This window comes from Somniosus microcephalus, chromosome 14 (genome assembly GCF_052327205.1).
Source record: "Somniosus microcephalus isolate GS21.2 chromosome 14, FLI_Smic_1.0, whole genome shotgun sequence".
Classification (NCBI taxonomy): domain Eukaryota; kingdom Metazoa; phylum Chordata; class Chondrichthyes; order Squaliformes; family Somniosidae; genus Somniosus; species Somniosus microcephalus.
In genome coordinates, this window is record NC_141000.1 from 67,628,281 (window position 1) to 67,650,017 (window position 21,737).

Genomic DNA, 21,737 nt, shown 5'->3' on the forward strand with positions numbered 1-21,737 from the left:
TCTTTTTACTCTTTACTTAAGACACACAAAAAAGAGAAATGCGGGAGGGAATGGGGGGTGGGGACGAAGTGTAAGTAGGGAGTAAGATCTGAATTTGGTAGGACATAGCGGGGAGAAAATAAATGTGGATTGTGGACCTCCCATGGCCTGGTGCTGTCCATTGTACTCAAATTTACAATCACACAACCCTTTAATTGGTAAACGCCTGGTTTATCATAGAGTATGGCTCGTGTCCACCGGTTGGAATGAAGCATTTGACAATCGAGAGCACCACAAGCAACTGACGGCTTTGTCAATTCACCTCTGACAACTGCGATTTGAATGACCCCATATTCATTTTAATTTGAACAGTTTTAGAGGGTGCTTGCAGATTTCGAGTGGGACTGGGCTCCAGTCTGTACAAAGCAGCAGGCTGATATTTAAAGGCCGCTCATGTGACCTCTTTAGACACATTTAATGAGTTCCCCGCCCTCTGTTTATCTGCCTACACTTCTTGGGTTTCCCAGTGCGTGCAGTCATTTAAGTGGATAAGGCCATCTACAGTTACTGATAACTCGGTTTGAAGCTTACCAAAGACCCTTATATATATTTTTTTTAAACTGTAAATATTTAAAACAATCTGGGAGAGTAGCATACCTTATATTTTGTTATTTAAGACTGGGGACTAGGAGCAGTAGTGGGTGTTTTGTAAGTGTTATTGACACCCCCTACTGCTGAGTGTCAGATCTCTTGACCTGCCACTGCCTGGCAGGCGCCAGCTGCAGCACCAGCTCGGGACGCACCTCGCCGCCAGTTTTATTATTCACGTATTGAACCAGGAATACATATTCTGCCAGGTTTTTTTTAATCATTCTCTGTGGGGGCGAGAGTGCCAGCTCCAGCCTTTCTGGTTTCCTCCCATGATAATGTAAATAAAAAGATAGCAAGTTCTACTCGGCGGCTGCCGACAGACTTGGCGAGTCTTTATTTCGAGCAAGATGCTGAAAGTTGCGGATTTGAGGAGCTCCGGCACCGAGTGCGTGTCAAGGCAGCGGATGGATGTCTGAAGGTGGCGCGAATATTCCCAGCGCTTCCTCCCGAAGCCCGGCTTCCCGAGGACTCGTTCGCAGTCCTTCGCTTGAATCTTTTTCACATACTTTTCTGACCAGCCAGAGTGGGTAATATTCCCGTTAGCACTTTATCGTTGTGCCGCTACAAACCAGCTCTCGCTGCCAGAGAGAGAGAGAGAGAGGGGGGGAAGTATTGAGATTCATCTTAAATGTAAACGGGCGTTTTCCTGAGTTGGGGGAATTTTCCTGCCTTTTAAATGTTCCCTCTTGGAAGAAAGAGGGGCGCGAGCATAAAGTGAGTGTCCGCCGGCGAGGAGAGGGATGTCGCCGTGTGCTCGGTGATTCCAATTCCCAGACCATGCTGGCGATGGCTCCCTCAGTGTCTCAGTCTGGACGTGAGCGGACGGCCGGAGGAGGGCGGCCGCAATAACTCCTTTCGGCTGCAGTTCTTTTTTTATTATTTTTATTTTGACACCCCGTAGGCCTACCTGGTGTTTCCCTGTCTCGGCCAGAGCGAGAGGACCAGCTTCTCTTGGACCCGGGGGGCTGCACTGAAGGATGATTTTGAGCGTGAGATTCAGCCTCTTCCTCCTCCTGTCGAGCCGGGTCCTCAGCGCCGCGAATCACCTTTCCAACCAAGGTAAGAGGGCGCGGGAAAAGTGACAGCTCCTCAATAGCACCCTTAACTTTGGCAGCTCTGCAAACACTCGGTCCCGACCGGGCACGCCGCTGCTTGCAAAACGGCGTGCTTTTATTCTGATGGCAGCGGGCTTTTAAAATCTTCCAAAGGATTGTAACGATGGGTGCATTAAAAAAAAACTGTGCAATCTTTACAACTATCTCAATAATTCGCAGATCCACTGCAGTACTGCACTGCACAATCTATCTGTGGCTTGGACATATATGTACTATCTATATCTACATATAATTCATTCATCTGGCAGTCACACTTCCATAAGTTTAAAGAATGGAGTTAAATGGGTGCAAAATGGTAATGAGTTGGACTCTTGTTTGAAACAACATTTGTGGAAATAGTGGGTGCTTATTTCTTAACTCGTTATGCCCAAATGTAATCCTATTTTGACTTGAAAGAATGATCGATAGTCTACTGTTTAGGTGTTGTTTAAAGTAATGTAATTTTAGCTTGTAGATTCTAACTGCGATGTTTCCCCAAAATTTAACAAGTACAGTGAGTGCTATGCTGCAATGCCAGGTTTATTCCACAATTACACACGTTTTTTACATGTACCGTATCGACCTAATTTATCAGGTTGCATTGATCACATTAAGTAACGTATTATATATAACGTTCAAAGCAGAGCAGTTTTGAAAACGACGCTTTTAACAGGAATGTTTAAAAGTACCAGTTAATGAGAATCATTTTGCTGCTATTGCATTAACCACCCAGTTTGACGAGAGGTTATGAAATTAAAGATGGGTGTTACAGTATATTAAACCGTATTGGTTCCCAATGAAGTGCTTTATTATTTGGCCTTCATATAGTTATGAGATTATACCATAATCCGTTTACAGCATATGTTCAGGAACGACCTCATTCGAATTTTTATTGAAGTAGGACTAAGATTTTATCAAATGCGTTTCAATATAAACCAGATTTTAATATATTGGATGCCTATACTAATGACAGTGACCATTTAATTGAGCTCTTTAAGGTTTATCATTATTTGGAAGGGACTACTGCAATGTTACAACTGTGATAGGAGCCCTTTTCAGGAAATAATTGGCACTGCATCAATCAAGAACTTTATACTTGGCCATGGTAGTAAAGTTAAGTGGGTTCTGCTTTGATTTGGTTTCATGTAGATTTTTGATATAGAGGTATCTCAGATTAGAGTAAGATTTGGATTATAGTTGTGAACAGTGTTGCAGAGAAGCATCTATAGAGAGGATAACAATTATTCATTTTTGCTTATGAGAATAGCCAATGTATTCTGTTTAATATCATTAAATTAATGTAACAAAGCATGGCCCATTTGAAGATTGAGTATTTTTATTAATACTTTAATCATTGAATCAAAGAATGAACCAAAGTGCTGACAGAAGTAGTGCTGAAGGAATTAGCAAATTAATGACTAGCTATATTAAAAGTATATTTTTCTGCATTTCCATGGTAGTGATTACTTTTTATATTTCACAATTTGATTAGAATTACAACATGGATACAGTTGCTGAATTTAACATTGAATAATCCCTATTCTAATCATTTAAAGTCTAATGTTCATGTTTTAATTTAATTTCCTCAGTGATTAAAAAGTTGAGTACTTTTGAAACTAATAAGTACTAATGAGCTTTCTTTAAATTAAAAAATGTAACAATGAAATTCTTAGTGGTTAATTGATTTATTTCAGAAATAGTAATCATAGCTACCCTTAGAGCTAAAACTATTTCTTGTATAATTGAATAAATAAACACACATTACAGTATGAAATCAGATCAATTTGTGAACTTTTTGAATTTAGTGTTTAAAAAAGAATAATAACTGCATATGGTCAAGAGTGTTTCTGGTGCCCTAAATAAAATGAGTGTTCACCTCAAACTTTCTTCATCTATACAGTAGTGTAAAATAACCACAGAAAGAAAATCAAATCTACAATTGGTCATGGATCTAAAGCAAGAATCTTATAATTACATGAATCTTTATTTGATAGGCTGCAAGAGTGCACATTAAAGTTTGGGTAAGTATAAAATAACCACTTACTTCAGAAAACCTGGCTGTAAGATACTGCTTTAGTTGACCTCATATTGCCAGTGGGATCTTCCTTTGTTCATACATTGCCTCAACAGTTCTGATGTTTAAAAGACACACAGGACCTGCTTGGGAAAGGTGCAACATATAAATAAAGTCAGAAAACAAATGCACAAGAATAAAAAGCATAATCATATGGTATTATAATTAAAACACATTTGGATACGCTAAAGACGATCATGGAAACAAAGACAATGTTGCGGACTTTATAAATTACTCAACTCTGATGCAGATAGGAAAATATAATTGGTCTTAATTTGCTGTCAAAATAATGGTACTCGCCATTATTTATGCTCAAATGGTACAACAACTACAAACGAGGGGCAGATGCACAGTTAAGTTCAAATATCCAAAAGTTGCTGTCTGATTTGTGCTACTCCACCATTAGCTTTGCGAAAACAGCATCTCGCAGTCTGCCCCACCATTGAAATGCATTGAAAGGTGTGAAGTTGCTGTATTTGCATGGTAAATACAAACTAAACTCGCCACAAAGTTAAGTCTTGTCCATTTCAGTCGATGTACCCTTTTAACGATGCATTGAGTGTTCATTACTGCCAGTCAACCCCTCCGGCACTGATAATTAACTATTACAAGTGTGGTGTCTCATTCCTTTTAGGTTTTAATTGTTGGAGGTTTTTAAGAAATGCAAAATTAAATATTTTTTTTACTTGTGTCTTTTTTCTCTTTCTCATCTTTCTTTCCCTCTCTATTTCTCTTTCTGTACCTGATTTGACATTGAATTCACCCACTCTAATTTACATTTCCTTCTCTGTCCTTGCACTGCTAATATCACACAATCAGATTGGTTAAGGAGATGCACAGTTGCTTGCCCTGTTCACTCGGATCCCAGTTTCCCTCGCTGCAATGTTATCAGCTCGCACTTTCAGCAACTTGCCATGCAAAAAAATTAAAATTCTATACGTGCAAGGGCAAGTCTAACTAATGGCAGATGCAGATGCCATTAAATGCCCTGCCACAGCAAGTTATGGCCCAATATGTTGGAATTAAAAGTGCAAGAGTGGTTCAGCTGTACAAGCGCAACATGTACATTTTCATATGTTGAAGCAGATTGTGAATATGAAGAATATATTGCTGACTTCAAAATAACATTGTAATGCACTCCATTACAAGATTTAAGTAAAATACATTTATCAGTTGAGGTATTCTGGAAGTTGGTTTATTCTCAAATTACATTTTGATTTTTGGTCAGTATTTTAACATTGTATAATCAGTTACGTGCATTAGCAAAGTAATGGCACAGGTTCAGTCACCTCACAGAAGTTGGTAAAATGTCTTAATTGCTCCAAAATTTAGCATTGAAGTTGCCGTCCAATCCAACTTGGGAATAAAATAGATTAGAACTGGTCAGTGAAATATTGCATTTAATATTCCCATACACAGCGTCTGGAGGAAAATTCATCACCCACCCGGACCACACTAACTTTTGCCATGGCTCGGTCATAAAGGAAATTAAGAAACATAAACTAATATTTACTTGTTTTTCTCACTTGGAATGTATGTAGAGACTTTTCCATTAAAAAAAAATGCACTTGTCATGTTATTTTTAAATCAAGATATTGGGGTGGGTGTAACTAGCCTGGTAATTGTGCCAAATGATTAAGTGGTGATGCTTGCCTTTTTTATTTCTATATTTAATATATTTTTATAAGCTGTACAATCAGGGTGCATGGTGAGGTGTATGGGTGCACTGTAAACATAGAATGCCATAGAAATCTGTAATTAGATGGTCATGTTGTCCATAAGAGCTCCAGGTTTATTGGAATAAGCAGTTTAACTCTACTAAATGGAGTTGTGGGGAATTTTGTTTTAATTTCTATTGCAGAAATTTTTGACGGTTGTCAAGATAAGTGTATAACATTTAAAAGCTCTACAATTTACAGTGACCTGTCATAGTTTTAAAATTTGGTACTTGTTGGACTATCTTGTTACATTACCTCTTTAAAAAAAAATATGGTGGGTGGGTGGGGCGGGGAAGCTGGATCTGATCATTAATGTATTCAAAAATGTTGAAAATATGTGCAGTTACTGACTTGGTTTGGTTACCCTTTCATCAGTTAGTTGTGATCAATGAAGTTAGCTTCAGGATAGAATTAAATTCTGGTTGAAGTGGAAGAGTCAAGGATATCATTGAGGAATAATTCATTAATGCTTTTATTTTGTTGCTAAATGTGCTTACTGAATATCAAGAAAAACTATGCATAGAACTTTAATTTTCAAGATTACTGTTCCTGTATGTCTCTGCTAAGTATTTTCATCTATTTTCTGCTTGGTTTTGTGCCTGCAATTGAGGACAATCGCCAATGCTTCTATAGCTGCCAGCAAGGGGAGCCAGATATGGTTGTCTCCAATGATTGTTCCGTCCTCTGCTGTGCAATGCTGTAACTTCCTCATGCCTTCTCTCTGCTGAGCAGAAAGGAACTCATACCTGTTTCTATCCCTGCTCTGACACTGAGATTAGCACCCAAATACTTGGTGCCACTATGCTATCCATATCCTAGTTTTTTTTCTAATCTCATGTTAAAAAAAAGATTAAAACACTTTACATGCCTGTATTCTGCTGTCTCTCTGCTCTTGGCATACATTTTTGAAGGTGGAAAAAAGCTATTCAAAACATTGCAACTAATTAGCTAAAAGTTGGCTCTGTGGGCTGTGTTTTTGCAAAGCAAATGTAAAGATTGACTTGGTCATGTCATCAATGTGACTCAAGTCACTCATTGTCTCATGAAAAATGAATCAAAGCTGGAAGGGTCAACAGATGAGTGCATTTGTTAGCTATGGGCGTAAAGAACAGCCAGATGTGTAAAGCACCTGCACTGTGCAATTCCTTTTTTGCTCAGTTTCATCAATTACTGATTTACTGTTTACATAAGAACATAAGAAATAGGAGCAGGAGTAGGCCAATCGGCCCCTCGAGCCTGCTCCGCCATTCAATAAGATCATGGCTGATCTGATCCTAACCGCCAATCCACTATCACAGAACCATCTCCTGAATCTAACAGAATTAGACACACGAAATAGGAGCAGGATCAGGCTACACGGGCCCGCTCCGCTACCCACAGGGCCATGACCGATCCGAACCTAGACTCATGTCCAAATTCCTGCCCGCTCCCCGTAACCCTTAATTCCCTTTACTTCTAGGAAACTGTCTATTTCTGTTTTAAATTTATGTAATGATGTAGCTGCTACAGCTTTTTGGGGCAGCATATTCCATGGACCTACCACCCTCTGAGTGAAGTAGTTCCTCCTCATCTCTGTTTTGAAAGAGCAGCCCCTTATTCTAAGACTATGGCCCCTAGTTCTAGTTTCACCCATCATCGGGAACATCTTCCCCGCATCCACCTGATCCAACCCCTTCACAATCTTATATGTTTCAATAAGATCGCCTCTCATTCTTCTGAACTCCAATGAGTAGAGTCCCAATCTACTCAACCTCTCCTCATATGTCCATCCCCTCATCCCCGGGATTAACCGAGTGAACCTTCTTTGTACTGACTCGAGAGCAAGTATGTCCTTTCTTAAGTATGGACACCAAAACTGTACGCAGTATTCCAGGTGCGGTCTCACCAATACCTTGTACAACTGAAGCAATACCTCCCTATTTTTATATTCTATCCCCCTAGCAATGAAAGCCAACATTCCATTGGCCTTCTTAATCACTTGCTGCACCTGCATACTAACCTTTTGAGTTTCGTGCACCAGGACCCCCAGATCCCTTTGTACTTCAGTACTTTCCAGTTTCTTGCCATTAAGATAATAACTTGCTCTACGATTTTTCCTGCCAAAGTGCATAACCTCACACTTTCCAGTATTGTATTCCATCTGCCAAATCTCTGCCCACTTACTTAGCCTGTCGATGTCCCCTTGCAGGTTTTTTATGTCCTCCTCACTCACTACTTTCCCTCCCATCTTAGTATCATCTGCAAACTTTGATATGTTACACTCGGTCTCTTCCTCCAAATCGTTAATATAGATTGTAAAGAGTTGGCGACCCAGAACTGACCCCTGTGGAACACCACTAGTTACTGATTGCCAGTCTGAGAATGAACCATTTATCCCAACTCTCTGCCTTCTGTTAGATAGCCAATCCTCTATCCATGCCAGAATATTACCCCCAATCCCGTGATTTTTTATCTTAAGCAATAATCTTTTGTGTGGCATCTTGTCAAATGCCTTTTGGAAGTCTAAATACACTACGTCCACTGGTTCCCCTTTATCCACCCTATATGTTACTTCCTCAAAGAACTCCAGCAAATTTGTCAAACATGACTTCCCCTTCATAAAACCATGCTGACTTTGTCCTATTAAATTATGATTATCCAAATGTCCTGTTACTGTCTCCTTAATAATGGACTCCAAAATTTTACCTACCACAGATGTTAGGCTAACCGGTCTATAGTTTCCAGCCTTCTGTCTACTGCCCTTTTTAAATAAGGGTGTTACATTAGCAGTTTTCCAGTCTGCCGGGACCTTTGCCGAGTCCAGGGAGTTTTGGAAAATTATTACCAATGCATCCACAATCCCTACCGCCGCTTCCCTCAAGACCCTAGGATGTAAGCCATCAGGTCCAGGTGATTTATCCGCCTTGAGTCCCATTATTTTACCGAGTACCACTTCCTTAGTGATTTTGATCGTGTTTAGCCCCCTGTTTGTCCAGTGTTGGGATATTCTTAGTGTCCTCTACTGTAAAGACTGATGTAAAATATTCATTCAGTGTTTTTGCCATCTCCATATTTCCCAGCATTAATTTCCCGGTCTCATCCTCTAAGGGACCAACATTTACTTTAGCCACCCTTTTTCTTTTTATATAACTATAAAAACTCTTACTATCTGTTTTTATATTTTTTGCTAATTTCCTTTCTTAATCAATCTTTTTGTTATTTTTTGCTGTCTTTTAAAGTTTTCCCAATCCTCTATCCTCCCACTCGATTTGGCTACCTTATATGCCCTTGTTTTTAGTCGAATACTATCCTTAATTTTTTTACTTAGCCACGGATGGCTGTCTTTTCTTTTACACCCTTTTCTTCTCAGTGGAATATATTTTTTTGGAAGTTGTAAAATAACTCCTTAAATGTACACCACTGATCATGTATCGTCTTGCCCTTTAATCTATTTTCCCAATCCACTCTACTCAATTCCGCTCTCATACCTTCATAGTCTCCTTTATTCAAGCTTAGCACGCTTGTTTGAGATCCAACCTTCTCACCCTCTAATTGAATATGGAATTCAACCATGTTATGGTCACTCATTCCAAGGGGATCCTTTACTGGGACATTTTTAATTAATCCTGTCTCGTTACACAGGACCAGATCTAAGGTTGCTTGCCCCCTGGTCGGTTCAGTTACATACTGCTCAAGAAACCCATCCCTAATACACTCAATGAACTCATCCTCAAGGCAGCCCTGCCCAATTTGATTTGTCCAATTAATATGATAGTTAGAATCCCCCATAATTATAGATGTTCCCTTATTACAAGCCTCAACTATTTCCTGATTGATACTCCGTCCAACAGAGTTGCCACTGTTCGGAGGCCTATAGACTACGCCCACTAGTGTTTTTTTCCCCTTATTATTCCTTACCTCCATCCAAACTGTTTCATTATCCTGATCTTTTGACCCAATATCATTTCTCTGTATTACAGTGATTCCTTCCTTTATTATCATAGCCACCCCACCTCCCCTTCCTTCCTGCCTGTCCTTCCTGATCGTTAAATAACCTGGTATGTTTAATTCCCAGGCATTGTCACCCTGCAGCCATGTTTCTGTAATGGCCACAAGATCATAACCATATGTAGTTATTTGTGCCATTAACTCGTCTTTTGTTACGAATGCTACGTGCATTCAGATAGAGAACTTTCAAATATGTTTTGTGACACTTAGTTCCTGCTTTTGCCCTTTTTATTACTTTACCTTTTACTCCATACCTTCTGCCCCTTCCTGACACGCTCTGGTTTTTAATTTCCCCACTGCTACCTAAGTCTATGACCTTCTCTGTTGTCATTTTTATTATTTGCTCTCTAGGAACCTCCCCCCCCCACTAGTTAGTTTAAAGCCCTCTCTACAGCCCTAGTTATATGATCCACCAGGACTCTAGTCCCAGCACTGGCCAAGTGAAGCCCGTCCCAACGGAACAGCTCCCTCCTGCCCCAGTACTGGTGCCAGTGTCCCAGGAAGCAAAACCCATTTCTCCCACACCAGTCTTTGAGCCACGCATTTAACTCTCCAGTTTTATTTGTCCTAGCCAAATTCGCTCGTGGCTCAGGTAATAATCCAGAGATTATTACCCTTGTGGTTCTGCTTTTTAATTTGGCCCCTAGCTGCTCAAACTCCCTCAGCAGAACCTCCTTCCTTGTCCTATCTATGTCGTTGGTACCAACATGGACCACGACAACTGGATCCTCCCCCTCCCACTCCAAGTTTCTCTCCAGTCCAGAGGAGATGTCCTTAACCCTGGCACCGGACAGGCAACACAGCCTTCGGGACTCTCGCTCTCGGCTGCAGAGAACTCTATCTATCCCCCTAACGATACTATCCCCTACCACTATGACATTTCTTTTAACTCCCCCCACTTGAATGGCCCCCTGCTCCACGGTGCTGTGGTCAGGTTGCTCATCCTCCCCGCAGTCCCTGTTCCCATCCTCACAGGGAGTAAGAGCCGCGAACCTGTTGGACAAGTGCAAGGGCTGCAGCTCCTCCAACACTACCTCCTGGATCCCCGTACCTGCCTCACTTCTAGTCACACCATCCTGACCCTGGCCACGGACTACATCTGAATTAATTAATCTAATTGGTGTGAATACCTCGTGATACACAGAGTCCAGGTAACTCTCCCCCTCCCTGATGTGTCTCAGTGTTTGAAGCTCGGACTCCAGCTCTTCAACACGGAGCCGGAGTTCCTCGAGCAGCCAACACTTACTGCAAATGTGATCACCGTGAGCATCAATGGTGTTCACCAGCTCCCACATATTGCAGCAGCAACACATCACCTGATCTCCCATTCTATGTAATTAATTAAATTTATTAATATTATTCTTAAATACCCTCTTCCCCAATTCTAGATGGTGAATATCACACCTTAGAAACTATAAACCAAAGAGATTTAAGCTTAAAAAGGGAGAAATACTTACCAACCAATCACTTACCCGCTTTCTGGTGACGTCACACTTGGATTACTTTTTACCTATAAACTTGTACAACTTATTTTGAAATGGCATGATTGCTGGCATAAGAGCCATCATTAAATAAAATCCCTGCCCACTTACAATGGTGTTTTTCATATGACACAAAATTCTCCCTGGCATTTTTTTAAGGAATAAAATGTATTCTCTGCAATACTTTCTACTGTGATAGTTGATATAGCTTTTGTGTGTTAGGTACTTAATTTAATGTTGCTATATCCTTCCTGAATTGTATCAATTCCTTTTACAAAAATTTTTTTTTTTTAAATGAGCTGAAGACTTGTGCTCCAGAACTAGCCGCGCCTCTAGCCAAGCTGTTCCAGTACAGCTACAAGATTGGCATCGACCCGACAATGTGGAAAACTGCCCAGGAATGTTCTGTCCACAAAAAGCAGGAAAAATCCAATCCGGTCAATTACCGCCCCATCAGTCTACTCTCAACATCAGCAAAGTGATAGAAGGTGTCGTCGACAGTGCTATGAAGTGGCACTTACTCACCAATAACCTGCTCACTGATGCTCAGTTTGGGTCCTGCCAAGACCACTTGGCTCCCGATCTCATTAGAGCCTTGGTCCAAACATGGACAAAAAAGCTGAATTCTAGAGGTGAGGTGAGAAAAACTGCCCTTGACATCAAGGCAACATTTGACCAAGTATGGCATCAAGGAGACCGAATAAAATTGTAGTCCATGGAAATCAGGGGGAAAACTCTCCACTGGCTGGAGTCATACCTAGCACAAAGGAAGATGGTTGTGGTTGTTGGTGGTCAATCATCACAACCCCAGGACATTGCTGCAGGAGTTCCTCAGGACAGTGTCCTGGGCCCAACCATCTTCAGCTGCTTCATCAATGACCTTCCCTCCATCATGAGGTCAGAAGTGGGGATGTTCACTGATGACTGCACAGTGTTCAGTTCCATTCACAACTCCTCAGATAATGAAGCAGTCCATGCCCGCCTGCAACAAGACCTGGACGACATTCAGCTTTGGGTTGATAAGTGGCAAGTAGCATTCATGCCACACAAGTGCCAGGCAATGATTATCTTCAACAAGCAAGAGTCTAACCACTGCCCCTTGACATCCCATGGCATTACCATTGCCAAATCCCCCACCATCAACATCCTGGGGTTACCATTGACCCGAAACTTAATTGGACCAGCCACATAAATACTGTAGCAACAAATGTGGGTCAGAGGCTGGGTATTCTTCGGTGAGTGTCTCGCCTCCTGACTCCCCAAAGCCTTTCCAATATCTACAAGGCACAAGTCAGGAGTGTGTTGGAATACTTGCTTCAAGTGAGCCAGTACAGACATAGGCCAAATGGTCTCCTATGCTATAAAATTCTTCTTTTTCATAAAATCATTTTTGGAACAGAGAAGAAGGTATTGAGCCCAGCAGGACTGTCCCTGTTTGACTTTTTGTTGTTTCGTATGATAGTAAAAGCTTATAATAGGATGTTTAGTTTGGCTATCCATAAAATGGCCCCCTGAGATGCCGAGTGGAGAAATGAGGTGCCTCCCGCAACAGATTTTAGTGGCAGGTTGATGTGATATGTTCCATGGTCTGCGACTCATGGCCAGAGTCGCACTTCGGGTCGTCCCTCATCTTCCACTTGTGGAGCAGGTGGCCGCATCGTCTAGGCCCTGTGCAGATTCAGTTGAGCACTGTCCACTGTCTTCAAGGGAGGTTGAAGCCAGGAACCTCTGCTGTTGGGTCAGTGATGACGTGTTGGTTCTTTATGTTGCATGCATCCCACAATTACGTCCATCTGGATAGCGAGTCGATACCAGCTGCATGAATATTGGCTGCTGTTTCCCAGAATGGTCGACGGGATTTTAAGCGCATTTGTGGTGGATTTTTCAAGTCTTTGTGACTGGTAAGGTTGATGTTGCTCATGATCTTTTTCCATCTCTGAGTGCGGTGGCGTCGCAGTGAATGGCAGGCGAGGAAATGTGGGACAGCACCAGGAGCCACTCAGTTGGAGTGGACTTGAATGTCCCTGACACTGTCCCCATGGCAGCATTTAGCTGCACGTCCACGATCGTTTGTGTGGTGGCTGCAGGACCATGAGGCAGCAATATTCTGCAGCAGAGTAGACTAGGGCCACTGTTGTGGTGCCAACTGTTCTGGCTGTGCTCCCTTATGACGTTCCAGTGAGTTTCTGGGCCAGGTTCACCCTGGTTTTTACTTTTTGGCTGGTGTTGCTGAGATGAGACTGATAGGGGAGAGTCCTGTCCAGGGTGACGCCCAGGTATTTTAGGTGGGGTTCATGTGCAAGTCGCCTTCCGCAGAATGAAATGTTCTTTCCTGGTAGTGTTGTCGTTCAGATGGCATGCTGACACTTCTTCTCTGGATTGAGGCAGAGGTGCCAGGTCCAGAATTGGCGTTCCAGTAGGTCCAGGTCGCCTGTTCGCGTCATGCTTGCTCAAGTGTTGATGCTTGCGTCAGCAGTGCTATTTCATTGGCATATGTGAACGTCCGGGTTTTAGTGCAGTGCATGTCCGGGTTTTAGTGCGGGGCATATCCGCTGTATAGATGTTGAAAAAGGCGAGCACCGATCCTGTGGCAGGCTGTTGTTGAGCGTCTGTGTTTGGCTGGTCTTGTCACCAAGATAGACGCAGAAATTACGGTTGCTTGTTAAGGTGTTGATGAGCCTGAGGGGCCTGTGGCATTGGATGATTATTGAAAGCTTCAGTAGCAGACCTTCGCACCAGACCGTGTCGTATGCTGATGACAAGTCTATGAAGGCAGCTCCAGTCTTCAGCTGCTTCTGGAACCCTGCCTCAATGTTGGTAGAGTGCAAGAACCTGGTCAGAGCAGCTTCTTCCCTCTCTGAAGCCAGCCTGCTCGTTTGGGAGGGTGGCTTCTAAAGCCGGTTTTATCCATTTAAGAACGAGCTGTTCAACTACCTTCTAGACCGTAGACAGAAGGGTGATGGGGCAGTAACTTTTGGGATTGTTGGCTGCCATCCTAAAGCGAGGAAAACCAATGACTTTGGAATGGCACCAAACTTCTGGGATTATTCCAGCGTCCAGGATGCTGGAGGTGAATTTAGAAAGCCATATCTGTCCGTTTGGGCCTCAGTTCTTGAGAAATCCTGGATAGATATCATTGATCCCAGCGGCCTTCCCAGACTTGGTGGCTGCCAGCGCTGTGTCCACCTCTTTGGTGGTGAAGGCCGCTGAAAAGGAGGTGGGCAGAGCGGCTTTTTGCAGAGAGAACTTAAGCAGCTTTTTCACACTGTTTTCGGTGGCAGTTGTTACCTTGAGTTGGTTAGGAGGCAGGCTACAATGGCATCTGCACTGATCTTTGGCACCTCCTGTGGGGTTAGTGAGGCGGCGCCAAGATGGCAGAGCAGGTTCTAAGGCTTCCTGCTGGAGTGTGAGATTTCCAAGTTTTCGTGGTTTTTCGCCATTGCACTACTCTGCCTTTGCCAAGGGAATCCGTAAGTGCTGTTGCTGTGTCCGGGTCTTGAGTGGCATAAAACTGTGCCAGCAGTCTCTAGCTCTCCTGGGACCAGCATGGCACGTATTCTTTCCTGTAGCTGCACGGGATGATTCTGGTGGCCCTCACTTTAATCAGTGGAGCAAAACGGTCATTGTTTGGGGACGGCGGTATTCTCTGGATTGTGTCCTTAACGATGCTTGTGAAGGTGGGCCATGAAGCCTTACGGAAGTTCCATCTTGGTTTCAGGACTGAGATGACTATTGGCACCTCAATCCCTGCATGTATGATGCTTAAATCATATCTACCTGTAATAAAGGTTCCCCCTCCCCAAAAGGTGGAGACACATCAATGGAAAATGGGGCAGCTAGCTCTTTGATAATATCTAAAGTTGATCAACTGAGTTAAATAGGTCATGTAATATTATAGCCGGTATGAGTGCGGTTTCAACAGAGTGCTGCGACTTGGGTGAGTCAGGGAGGCTAAAATCAAATTTTTTTTTGATTTCACATTTACTGTTTTTTTTATTGTAGAACAGTACTTATACAACTCATCAATTACATAGTAAATCCATTACATTCATTGACCACAAGAAAAAAATAAAACCTTGAGAACAGCTTTATGGTTAACAATATAAATGCAATGATAAATTTTACAAATGAATGAATAATATTTATAGTACAAACTACCACTATTTCAATAAACCAAGAAAAAACCCATATCACGCCAGTCCTACTGACATCGTTCAATCATTCACTCGTTCGTTTGCTCGAGCGTAAGATCCTGCGTGCGTGTCATTTGTGTCTACGTGCGTTCGCTCGTCCGTTCATTCATTCGTTCGGTCGAACGTAAGTTCCATTGTGTCTGCAAGCATGCGTTCACTTGAGCGTTCATTCGATCCAGAACCCAGCCGTCGAAGTACTCATAAATTTCTTACCAATATAAATTTATTTAATTTTTTTTCCTTTTAATTTTCCCCTATTAACTTATTTTTCTCCCTTTTATAAAACATACCATTTACTGGGCAATAATCTCAAAGTAAATTCCACATAGACACTAATTAACACCACAATGTACAAAGTCCCATAGCCTTATCAGAAATCAATTAAAACTTCCAAGTAGACTGCTTTCAACCAGAAAACCAGAAACTTCTTCAACAAAACAAGTGAATACCAGTTCTACGCCAGTCCTATTGGCAATCTAATAACTCCTCATTTTCACTTGATGTTGTCTAACCATGTAATGTCATAATCCTTGTCCACGGTCTTCAGCTTTTCCACGGAAAAGAAGCCAACCACTTTCTCAAATCCTGTAAAAAGACTGAATACTCAAATTTTCTTCTACATGCTGTTATCGCTCACGGACCTAACCATCAAAATATTCATTATTCCTTGCCGATATTACTTTGTTTTGCCTTTTATCTTTTAATCTTTTTTTTCACTTTTATTCCGTTCTCTTTTCCCATCTTATGGCCACTCATGCGCCATGCTACAGATGGAAACAATCTGTCTTTCCTCCACCAAAATGGCGGCGCACAAACCCGATCCCATCACCGAAACAAAGCCTCACAGCTGCCACCAGACAGGGCCGCTGGAACTCATTCGGGCCCGAGACCATTCTTCAACCTTAGAAACCGTGCAGCATGCTCACCCACAGCATCTCCCGACTCCGCTTCTGCCGACCAGCCGCTCCACCCTGAGTCCCCCTGCCTAGGGTCCTCCATGCTGGGCCTCCCGCCTAGGACACTCACCTCTAGGTCTTCCACCCTGGGCCTTCTGCACTGGCATTCCCCACGAGCAGCCGGGGTGTGGAGCAGCCCGTTCACACAGCACCAAGCAGAGCTGAGCTGCTGAGAATCTTGCAGCCTGTGTGTGTCTCTCCACATTTACTGTGACTGTTTACTGTTTAAAATCTAAATTTCCCAGCTTTAAGCAGGGTTATAAAGGGATATACAAGGCCTACAATTCAGAGCAACTGAAGGCAGTTAATTAGGGAAACTAGATTAAGCTGGTTTTCCTGTACCTGAGCTCAGCAAGTCTCCCTTGTTTCAGGGCCTATAAAACAGGCTTTGAAGTGCGATTTGCACTGAGTGCGGTTTCAACAGAGTGCTGCGAGTTGGGCGAGTCAGAGTTAAGTGAGGAGTGGAAGTAGCTCCCTTGCATCACCTTTGTTTTTCCTAACTTTTCACCCTGTAGGAAGAGGCCAGTGTCGGGAGCAACAGGAGAGTAGTGAGTATTTAAACTCACTTTTGCGGGCTTTTTCTCAAAGGCCGGTCAATCTCTCAGACCGGCGGCGGTGTTCCAGAGCCACGCCACGATTCAAAAAGTGATGTGGGCAAGAGGAAGCAGCTGACTGGGTGAGTACGGCCAGGTGGGTATTTATACTACTCTGTAGTTTGATAGTTAAGGTTAATCGTTTATAAAATTTAGATGGTCTTAATTTTTGTGGTTGTAGTTTCTAAGGTCTCTGTTGTGTATCGGGGAGAGCTAGTAACCAAGGGCCCTTGAATATATCATTTAATTGTCGTGTAATTGGTGGTGTTGATTTGATTTAAATTAAATTAATTGAAGGGTAAGTCATGACCGCACAGCTCGGCCCTGTGGCATGCTCCTCCTGCACTATGTGGGAAATCAGGGACACTTCCTGTGTCCCTGACGACCATGTGTACGGGAAGTGTATCCAGCTGCCGCTACTGGCAGACCGCATTGCGGCGCTGGAGCATTCGCGATGCTGAGGACGTCGTGGATATCACGTTTAATCAGTTGGTCACACCGCAGGTAAAGGCTGCACAGGCAGGAAGGGAATGGGTGACCGCCAGGCAGAGTAGTAGGCGCAGGCAGGAAGTGCAGGGGTCCCCTATAGCCATCCCCCTCTCAACCAGATATACCAATTTGGATATTGTTGAGGGAGATGGCTTATCGGGGGAAAGCAGCAGCAGCCAACTTCCTGGCACTGTGGGTGGTTCTGCTGCACAGGATGGGAGGGAAAAGAGCGGGAGACCTATAGTGATGGGGGATTCTATTGTAAGGGGAATAGATAGGCGTTCCTGCGGCTGCAAACAAGACTCTAGAATGGTATGTTGCCTCCCTGGTGTAAGGGTCGAGGATGTCACGGATAGCAGCTGCAGGGCATTCTGGATGGGGAGGGTGAACATCCAGTTGTCGTGGTGCATATAGGTACCAACGAAATAGGTAAAAACCGGGATGAGGTCCTAAAAGCTGAATATAGGGAGTTAGGAGGTGAATTAAGAAATAGGACCTCAAAGGTAGTAATCTCAGGATTGCTACCAGTGCCACGTGATAGTCAGAGTCAAAATAGAAGGATATTGCAGCTGAATATGTGGCTAGAGGAATGGTGCAAGGGGGAGGGATTCAAATTTCTGGGACATTGGAACCGGTTCTGGGGGAGGTGGTGTAGTGTATGTACCCGTCTACCTTTAAGGGAACTATTGAATGTAACCGTTCACCTTTAAGGGAACTACTTTAGGTGTGGCACTATTTGTTTGGCTTCTGTATACTGTAATACCGATAGTGACCACACCAGTATATAAGTGTTGTAACAGGATTTCTGGGGCAGATTCGCCCGGACCTTCGATGCTGGCTGAACGATTCAAATTCTACGCAAGAACGCAGAAGAAAGACGAAAGCAATGCGGAATACTTGGTCGAACTGCGTAGGCTAGCGAGATACTGCCAGTTCGGAGGGAATCTGACAGAAGCGCTGCGGGACAAGTTCGTATGCGGATTGTCCAAAGAAGGGACGCAGAAGCGACTACTGGAAGAGAATGACCTCACACTGAACAGGGCTGTCCTTATAGCTGCATCGCACGAAGCCGCAGCGAAAGGAACGGCGGAAATGCAACTAAAGGCGGCGGCACTCGGGGTGGACCAAATTACTTCAAGTACAACAAAATGCTACCGTTGTGGGAAGACAACGCATGACCAGAATCAATGCTGGTTTAAGAACCAAGAGTGTAGGAAATGTGGCAAACTGGGTCACATCGCGAAGGTATGCCGGTCCGGGAAAAAGATCAATAATCAAAGGAAGCCACCACCAGAAAAGTACAACAAGGTACACAAGGTGGCTGAGAAGAGTTCAGACGAACAGAATTCAGACTCAGACCCAAACAACCAGGAGCTGGGTAGTCTGAGAATCCACAATGTGGGTAAAGAAACGGATCTACAGGCCATCTGGGTCATACTAAAAATAGCTGGAGTCCAAATAAGAATGGAGCTGGACACTGGATCAGCTCTATCAGTCATCAACCGAAGGGACTACCACCGGCTATTCTCTCACATACCTTTAAGAAATACCAAGTTCGTATTACAGACATACACGGGGCATAACGTATACCCCGTGGGGAAAATAAGAGTCAAGGTGAGAGATAGGGGTAAAGAACACCCAAGAATGAGCTTGTACGTATTACCTGAGGGAGGACCACCACTTCTAGGACGGGAGTGGATTAAGGAAATAGACATGGAATGGCATTACCTAAAAGCCATAATGAGGGAGGACTCGGTGCAAGCTATTAGCTCAGATTCTGAAATGGATGATGATAAGACCAAGTCGAAAACCAAGACAGGCAGAAGGACTTATGGTACCAAGAAGAATAAAGCTGCAGAGCAGAACTCCAGGTTGACAGAGAATTCTGAGCCTGTTCAAGCAAAGGATTCATCCATGACGGAAGAACACCGAGCTCGGACGCAAACTTATGTCAAAGTACGACAACAATTAGAACAGTTGAGTGACCGTCTCGTACAAGAGATGAAAAATATGGAAAGGTTCTGGGACACCGAATGGGAGAACCTGGAAAGACTACAGAGACAGCTAGCTCAAGCAGAGAGCGACCATAGAGCCATCGTGGTCAAATACCAATCACATTCCCCTGATGCTGTTCAGGAACTAGAATATTTACAGAATGAACCAAAGGAAGAGGAATCTTCAGGGAGCCAGGATTTTATTCCAGTTCTTCTTTACGACTCCTTACAAGCAGAGTGTGAGAAGTTGAAAGAACAGTATGAACAGGCCCAGGCTACAATTCAGAAGGGGGCTAACTCGGCAGCCTCCGAAAAGCTAGTTTCAGTAGAAGCATATGAACAACTAAAGGTTGAACATGAGCAAGAAGTCCAAAGGCTGCAGGAAATTCTTGATGAGCTCAAGGCCAAGACAGACTCATCGATAGAAGCTCCATCCATAGATGAGCAATTAGAGGTGAAAATCATGGCAGAGCATGAAAGACAGGATGTCCAAGAACTTATAAAAACATTGAAGGACACCCAAGACAAATATGAGGCAGCAATGTCTGAGGTTCAACAACTTGAAGAACAGATTCAACTGGGAATCCTTGCAGTGGAAGAACAGGACACTGTAAGAATGGTCCCTGAACATGAACTAGAGAGCATCAGGGCGCAACTTTTCCGAGCGCTGAAAGCCAAAGTTCAAGAGGAACGTAAGGTGGAAGTATTGGAGAAAGAGGTGGATGAAATGGAGAAGACTCTGATCCACCGTGTTCCCAGGGAAGAGTTAACGGTCGGCCAACTCCTTCATATGCTGAAGGACAAGACTCTACAAGGGGAACAATCTGAACACGAGCTTCAATCTTCAGGGGGAACGAGTTCGGAGCTCTCAAAAGTCACGGAGATAGCTGAGGTGGCAACACAAATTTTACAAGGATGCCAAAAGTACGTTGAATCACGTCAAGGTGAACAGAAGAAGGTGGAAACCGTTACTTCAGTAGAAGGGTTAAATAGCCTGATAACGCAATTACCGGTGGAAAGGAAGGTATTGAACTCACAAACGAGGTCCGTCGTGAAGGAATGGCAGATAACCCAGGAAGAGCGGGATGAATATGAATGCATGAAGAAGGCTTTTCAAGAAAGATGTTTAGGGAAGGAACCACCGTCAGCTAACGTCCAGACGGGTGAGGAGGAAGAAGAAGTCTCTCTCACTGGCCTAACTCAGGACGAACCTGAATATTACCATGACCTGTTGAGTGACACTGAATATTATGAGGATGTGGTCTGCCCAGCTTGTGATGAAAACTCTCAAAGTGCTGAAATCCGGAGGAAGCACTTAAGGTCTAAGGAACATAGAGAGTTGGTGGCGCTACAGCTGGCAGCTGAGAAAGGAGCTCCGAGAGTTTCAAAAAGGCAGAAAAGAAAAAGAAGAAGCAGAAGATAATAACTGTCTAAAATATTAGCACTTCTACCATTCCAGGCGGGACATTACGAAAGGAGCTAAATTAGTTGAAAAACTGGTAAATGTCAAGACAGCCAGTTGGTTGTCAAAGTCCACACTGCTGGTTCAACAGGACGAAAGTTCAAGCTGCTACGTCAAGAAAAAGGCTATGGAGGAGTCACGCTAGCCAGGTGAACTGGCTACCCCAAAGAAATGTTGTTCGGAACGAGTCAAGATCAGAGACTGAATCTATGAACTGTTTCCGCAGAGACGGAACCTGTGAATTGTTTCCACCGAGATTATATTTGTAAATTGTTTTATATGACATTGACTCCACCGAGATTATAGCTGTAATTTGTTTTATAGGAAGTTGAAGATATGGATGTTTAACGGGGACTCTGTAAGTAATAAGCTAAAAAGGGAGGATTGTAGTGTATGTACCCGTCTACCTTTAAGGGAACTATTGAATGTAACCATTCACCTTTAAGGGAACTACTTTAGGTGTGGCACTATTTGTTTGGCTTCTGTATACTGTAATACCGATAGTGGCCACACCAGTATATAAGTGTTGTAGCAGGATTTCTGGGGCAGATTCGCCCGGACCTTTGAATAGTAAAGACCTGTTTGTTTGTTACTTCTGAAGTCTGTGTATTTATTAACTGCACAACCCACAGACTTTACAGGTGGGACCAGTACAAACTGGACGATTTGCACCTGGGCAGGACCAGGACCGATGTCCTAGGGGGAGTGTTTGCTAGTGCTGTTGGGGAGGGTTTAAACTAAAATGGCAGGGGGTTGGGTACCTGTGTAGGGAGACAGAGGAAAGGGAAGCAAGGATAGAAGCCAAAGACAGGAAGGAGAAAAGTAAAAGTGGCAGTCAGAGAAATCAAGGGTTTAAATCAAACATGGCCACCGTAAATAATAATTCTAAAAGGTCTAAGAGTGTTAAAAAGCAAGCCTCAAGGCTTTGTGTCTTAATGCAAGGAGCATTCATAATAAGGTGGATGAATTAGCTGTGCAAATAGATGTAAATGAATATGATGTAATTGGGATTATGGAGACATGGCTCCAGGATAACCAAGGCTGGGAATTCAACATCCAGAGGTAT

General features: G+C 43.3%; 1 protein-coding gene across 1 annotated transcript in view; it reads left to right on the plus strand.

The window, feature by feature from the left end:
• The first annotated feature begins 511 nt into the window (after positions 1-511).
• epha6 (eph receptor A6) overlaps positions 512-21,737 on the plus strand; it is a 981,976-nt gene continuing 960,750 nt past the window's right edge. Inside the window, exon 1 of the mRNA XM_086006600.1 lies at positions 512-1,689. Coding sequence (XP_085862726.1) covers positions 1,608-1,689 — 82 coding nt within the window. The 5' untranslated portion in view covers positions 512-1,607. The remainder of the gene's footprint in view (positions 1,690-21,737) is intronic.